Here is a 6,614-nt window from a genome sequence, read left to right on the forward strand (position 1 = left end):
TTATATAAAGACGACTTCACGTACGCAGTGATTGACGTCAATGTCTCCGACGTTATCATCAAGATCGGTTTATTTTGCCGATTTCATAGGAAGCAATTTGGGAATGTTTTAATGAATTTCGTTTGAAATTGTAAAGAAAAGGAAGTAGCAGCGACCACAATAATATTTTTCTTGAGACGCAGAAAAAAGAATATACTTCCGTGTACTTCGTGTAGATACGAGTACGATAAAAATATATTGACTCATATTCAAGTTTCAAGGAATTCAATCAAATGAATACGTGTTCCATCAATCACAAACGTGAAAAGGTAACTACGTAAATACTTCATTTCGTTCATTATTTTCGACGAGGACTGTACGAAAAGCGTGGCTGCAGGTCATTTCAATGCGTACCAGGTTATACCTGTGTCCTGGATGGTGAATGGGAGTTATACACGTCGATCCTCACGGACCTCACCGTGAGGTTTCTCCTTTCCTCTCTCTCTCTCTCTCTCTCTCTCTTTCTCATTTTCTCTTTTCTTCCTCTTTCTCTTCGTATCTTTCTCTCCCACTCTTAAGTCCTATTCTCTCTCTCTCTCTCTCTCTTTCTCTCTTTCTCTCTTTCTCTCTTTCTCTCTTTCTCTCTTTCATTTTCTCTTTTCTTCCTCTTGCTCTTCGTATCTTTCTCTCCCACTCTTGAGTCCTATTCTCTTTCTCTCTCTCTCTCTTCCTCTTTCTCCTTCACTATTTCCCTCTCTCTCAATCTCCGTCTCCATCCTTCTTTTCTCTGGCTACCGTCTCCGTCCTTCCAGAGTAAGCTTCGACGAGAGGCATATCGTGTGCTAGTCGAGGCATGTGCTCGCCAGTTTACCTCAGGATCTCGAACCGGTCGCGACGCTACGTTCGGAAGATTCCAAATATTCGAGTTATACGAGTCGTACGAGGTCAAAGCTTGAGAAGCTAATCCTTAGCCAATAGATTCGAAAATTTCTATTATTTTTCTTATTCCTCCCTCTTATCCTTTTCACTTTTCTTATTAAATTTTTCTCGAAAAAAGTGAAGATTCCTTTGGAGGATTTGATTTTCAAAAAATGGGAACGCAAATGCGAAGCGTCGTCACCGGTGAACTTGCCACGTCCACCAAAGGTAAAGGTTCTTTTGTAATTGGAAAAGTTGATTTTCCAGATCAAACTTGTTGATTTCTCGGAAAGGAAATTACGAGGAATAGTTATGGAATTTCTTCTCACTACACGTGCATTATCGTGTCCAGTGATCGATGAGTCTTTCTTTCTTTTCAAATGTTTTTGTTTTCTTTTATAAAAGTCCAGCGTTATAATTCCCATCGGAATTATTTCGTTATATCGTGATTGTAAAATTTTACTACGCTGTTATTAGCGTCTTTCGATTCTTACGTTATTTCTCTTTTCAATTGTTTCACATTCTCGAAGATTTTATAAAAAGTAGGCGTAAATCATTCCAAGGCATTGATTTATTGGTTTTTTATATTATCTCGATTGAAACGCGCGATAATGAACGCGACTTTGAAACTGATCGACGTATATTAGATCTGCTCGTGAATTTTTAATGTGAGGAATTTCGTGATGAAAGGTCAATAGAGTATTTGGATGTTACGTTTAAATTATTAAACAATGTGCCGTGAAAAACTTCGACGAACAAAATCCGTACTTCTCCGCTGATTTCGGAGTTCCATTACGGAGAATGTTCTCTTGAAAATATAAAATCCTTCGATCTTGTGCCAAGATTGAAACATTTTTTCTTTCTTTCTTCTTTTTTTTTTTTTTTAATCTAGAAACGGGAGCAACGTACTCGAAGGCCTCAATTCAATAAAATATTTATTGTAAAGTATTTGTTTGATCTTTGAAAGCGCTTAGTTTGCGATGGTCTTGTTACGTCGATGATTTCGAAGGTGCTTGCCAAATTAAATTGTCGAACGAGTAGAAGTATTTTCTTATTTACTTCGGTGAGAGCATATCGACAAAATATCGATCTTTATCGTATATAAGATTCACGAGAAATAATGCAGTCTTACGAAACGATGTACAACTGGATGCTTTCTCGAATATCGAATACAACTTCATTGCCACTTTCAGGAGAAACTGGAACGTGCGATTTTTCATAGAAAACTCGTTTTAGTTGTCCTTCATCGTATATCGTGAAATACATAGTTAAGTCCCGTTTTCATCGGACTTTTTGTCACGAAGCTGCACGGAAAGAATCAACAGGTGCCGAAGTTTTGAGTTCCGACCCAAGCGAATCTCCGATCATTTTTCGATATAGAATACTAAATTCTCACGGAAAGTCTTGTTGAAACGACAAAACAACAATACAATTCTGAATAATAATCGCTCCAATAATAATGAGAAGATAATGTCTATTTATTGTTTTTATTTTATTTCCTTGTGTACAAAATAATACTCTGTTATTTGCAATTTTCGGGCTGTTAAATATTCATTATTAAATCTTGATTTATCGTTTATCCAGGTAAATAAATTTAGACCACTTCAATAATAAAATTCTTACAAAATTCAAGATAGTTTCAGACATCGTTAATTACTTTGCAAATTTCAATTTGAAATGGTTACGTTCGAAAGTGAAAAACGGTCCAAGGCATTGATCGCTAAACGATCTAACTCTTCTGGAAAAATATGCTCGAAGAGTTTAATTGAAAACGTCCAACCAACCTAACTTATAATGTGTGCTTTTCAGAAAAAAATGTTAGCATTTAAGCGACGATCCTTAAAAGCTTGTCGAAGGAATAAACGTTTCTTATCAAACTTTACCAGACTTACTTTATAGACTCGTTCTTTTTTTTCTATTTTGCGTTTGGAAGAACGAGAATATAAATGGTTGCTATCATAAAAATACGAATGACGCGAAGTTATTTTCATTGAATAATAAAAAGAGCTCGATGATGCGATAAATCTGTCACGGAGGGTCCTAAAACTCTTTCGTTTCGTTTCTAAACATCATTATTGGAAAAAAATATCTACGAAATAAATATATAAAGAAAAAACAGCAACAATGCATTTATAAAAGTTGTTAGAAGCTAATAAGTGTAAATAATTAATGAAAAAAAAAAAAAAAAAGAAAAAAGAAAGGTCATTGATTAAAATTTCAAAAGAAAAAAAATTGTCCCGTTGTTTTACGACGATTATTTAATTTATTCATATTAGAAAGTAAATTATTGAATGCGAGATTCCAGTAACCTTTTGCTATGAGCGTGAGTGGAAAACGCCTGTCGTGTCGAATTGCGATTATCTTGGCCTATCAGAATGAGGGGGAACATTTCTCTAGGGGATAGGCTCCTTTCGGACCTCATAAACATTACTATAGAGATAGAGTCGTATATTATCCTCTGCTTTCCTTCTTTCTCTTTCTCTTTTTTTTTTTGGATTTTCGTTAAGACCGTTGACGTACGCTACGACCGTAGATATTCGTATTTCACGAGTGAAAACTTGTCGAAATCATTCTCCGTAAGATTTCAGTAAATGTATAAAAACCACATTTGTACATACATAAATTAAAAAGAATATCGATTCACAAAGTTCGTACATTAAAGAAACTCGTTATCTTCGACAAATGGCCATTATTGGCGATTAGAATGTTTGGTTTATCGTAAACTATAATATTTAGCTTTTAGATAAACTTAATAAAAATTGGTAAGAACGATGTAAGAAATATCATTTTTCCAAGTCCATTCATCTAGTTTAATGCACGCGGTCTTACGATCCTTGAAAGTTCGTGCCGGTCGTTCGATTCTGCTATTGTATGAGCATTTTATTGATAATGGTATATGTTACATAGTTATACACGAACAAGCAACTCGCTGTCTCGTTATTCGAAAAATGCAGAACGGCCTTAGCCGTCAGGAATAACTTTCACACTAGCAGGTACCGACTGGTATCGCGGTGTACGCTCGTTTTCCTTTTCCTTGCATGAATGTGAATGTGCGTCTACACGTGCGTGTATCTACGTAAATACTTATGTACGTTACACAGATACGTACATACATGTATGCGAAGATGCGGACGAGTAGGTATAGCGAACTCTGGCAAGTAACGTAATCGCAGGTGTATGGTTGTACAATGTGAAGGAGAAAGAGACGTTAGATCGTTAACGCTCCTAGAATTACGTTCGTCCATTATTTTTCTTTTACTTTTTCTCCCATGATGACAAAGATAAAAATCTAGAAATTAAAAGGAGAGAAATTTATAACATATGTATCGAGAACCTGCTATGTAAATTCTACTACGGTGTGCCTGACCCGCCCAACTAGAAATAGTTCTTGTGAAATTTTAGATGGCACTTTCCGCTTTTCACTTTGGCACCTATACGTCATCCTGATGGTCTACGTGCGGTTCGGCACAACGAGCCATCTAAAAGCTCAAACTTCGACGTCGTTGCTGTTTATCTTAAAAGGGCCTCTGACGTTCAAAGTGACGTCAATCGGAACGTCAAAGTCTAATTCTTTTGTCTGCATTTTTAGTATGAATGCTCAGGTTACTTACCTTTGCTTTTGCGAAAGTGACGTAACGCGATCTCCATGCGCGAATATTAGAATGCCGATCGTTGATGATCTGCTTCTAAGATTTCTTCGACATGCTCGTGAAAGAATGTTTATTTAGTATTTATTGACCGTCAACATTCCATTAAACTAAATACAGATCTAATTCGACTAAACAATGACGCATCCTAAAATAATCTTATCATCGAGTTCCATTTCCATCGTTGCGTTAGAAACCAGAGGTTATCTTTGAGCACGTAGTAGACAAATTATATGTATACTTCAGCGAAGTTTCAAATTCTAGCTTGTTTATACCATGTAATGTATTAATTACATAGGTACCTACGTAACGATGAAATGTCATACGGATATGACTTTTCCTTGTTGGAAATTTGATTTGGAAAACCAATCAGCATTCCCGCGGGATTAGAATGCAATTCTAAATTAAAAAAAAATAGTTTTTTTTTTATTTATTGGATCATACGTTTTTTAGGCTGGCAATAAAACTGTTGTATAATCAAACGTTCTTAATGTACATTTTCTATCTCGCAGCTCGAATGTTTGATTTTATTTAATTTTATTTAATGATTTTGCTATTTTAATTAGTGATATATATACACATGTACATATATGTTCATATATATATATATAAATAATTGTATTATATACGTTTTCAGATATATCTTGGTCGACCACGGAAACACCTCTCACACCGGAAGAGGAGGATGCGATCGTAACTTTGGTTGTCGTAGTAATTGGTGTAATCGTCACTATTGTTATTTTATTTTCAATGGGAATTTTTATCGATTGTAAACATCAGTAAGTAACTCTTCCTTTTCTTCCATTTTTTCTGAAAATCGTTGTAATTTTATATAAAAATAAACGACGTTATTACAGGAAAAAGGAAACATTCAAGAAGAGAAAACCGAGACTAAAAATGCCACAGATTGCGCGTGTTCGAAGAACACAACCTGATGACGTTAAGTCCTTTGCCTCTGATATGTGTCCGAACGATATAACCGATTCAGCGTTTTCAACGAGAGATGCCATAGTTTGATTTTTTGCGATTAAACGATTCTCTTTTCGTGTTGACTAATATAAGTGCACGAGTTTCGTTCGAAACAGTCGAACGTACTGAAACAATTAATGAGTTTCTTCTACGAACTTACGAGAAAATTTCACAAACAACGTTTATAGGATATTGTATATCTACTACTACTACTACTACTACTACTACTACTACTACTACGAAGTCGAACGACATAGTGTTTTATCGCTGTGATTTATGCAATCTTCTCTTACGTAACTCTTCTTTATCGTGCTTTTTTTCCATTGAAAAGCAAGAAAAAGTAGGTACCGATTTGTTAAAACTAACGAACTATCGATCATTGATCGATGGATGTCTTTCGTCAGTTGTTCTATACGGTTCTATACGCTGGGTTACGTCTCGATTATCGATTTTCAGATATAAATCGAATAGAGAATACACATTCAACAAGTTTAGAACTATCGTAACCAACGACCGGCTTACCGAAAAGGTTAAACAAATAGAGAAAGTATATTGTTGAAAATATTTGATACATGTCTCTCAACAAGCTATCATTAATATTTCTCTAGAAATGTTCTAACTTTTATATATATATTTATATTTATATTTATATTTATATATATAAAAGAAAACAAATTATTACCAATGAAAATCTTTTCTCTTACGATCTTTGATAAATGACCATGACTTCGTAAGAAGGGGTCTTGGCCTTGCGTTCGTTTGCTCCATTTCTCATCGGAGATACCGAAGTGAAGCAAGAGAAAAAATTTGGTCGTGACCTTGTTTAATCTGAATCGGAAAAGACATATGAGTGTATGAGATATAGAGAGAAAGAGAGAGAAAGAGAGAGAGAGAGAGAGAGAGAGAGAGAGAGAGAGAGAGAGAGAGTGAGAGATAGAGAGATATGAAATGCTGCGCGTGTTGTTTGACTACTTAAACTTACGAATCACGTATGGTGGATTACGAGAATGCGTGACTGTATCTATTTATGATTGTCTCTATACTTGAAGAAATGTTCTTGTGTGCCTTGTGATTATTATAATTATTAATTGTTGTAGTCAT

The 6,614-nt window shown here is 35.1% G+C and overlaps 1 protein-coding gene across 1 annotated transcript; it reads left to right on the plus strand.

Annotated features, from left to right (window-relative positions):
- The first annotated feature begins 800 nt into the window (after window positions 1-800).
- Window positions 801-6,490, plus strand: LOC127071630 (uncharacterized). The gene is made up of 3 exons (XM_051011142.1): window positions 801-1,125; window positions 5,182-5,323; window positions 5,402-6,490. The coding sequence occupies exons 1-3, from the start codon at window positions 1,071-1,073 to the stop codon at window positions 5,559-5,561; spliced, it is 357 nt and encodes a 118-aa protein (XP_050867099.1). The 5' UTR covers window positions 801-1,070; the 3' UTR covers window positions 5,562-6,490.
- The last annotated feature ends 124 nt before the right edge of the window (window positions 6,491-6,614 follow it).

Source organism: Vespula vulgaris, chromosome 22 (genome assembly GCF_905475345.1).
Source record: "Vespula vulgaris chromosome 22, iyVesVulg1.1, whole genome shotgun sequence".
Taxonomy (NCBI): domain Eukaryota; kingdom Metazoa; phylum Arthropoda; class Insecta; order Hymenoptera; family Vespidae; genus Vespula; species Vespula vulgaris.

Excerpts from the sequence above, each read along its gene's own strand:
- LOC127071630 (XM_051011142.1), top strand. The coding sequence starts at position 1,071 with ATGGGAACGCAAATGCGAAGCGTCGTCACCGGTGAACTTGCCACGTCC. Across the intron at positions 1,126-5,181 it reads ACTTGCCACGTCCACCAAAG|ATATATCTTGGTCGACCACG; the intron begins GTAAAGGTTCTT and ends ATACGTTTTCAG. Across the intron at positions 5,324-5,401 it reads TTTATCGATTGTAAACATCA|GAAAAAGGAAACATTCAAGA; the intron begins GTAAGTAACTCT and ends ACGTTATTACAG.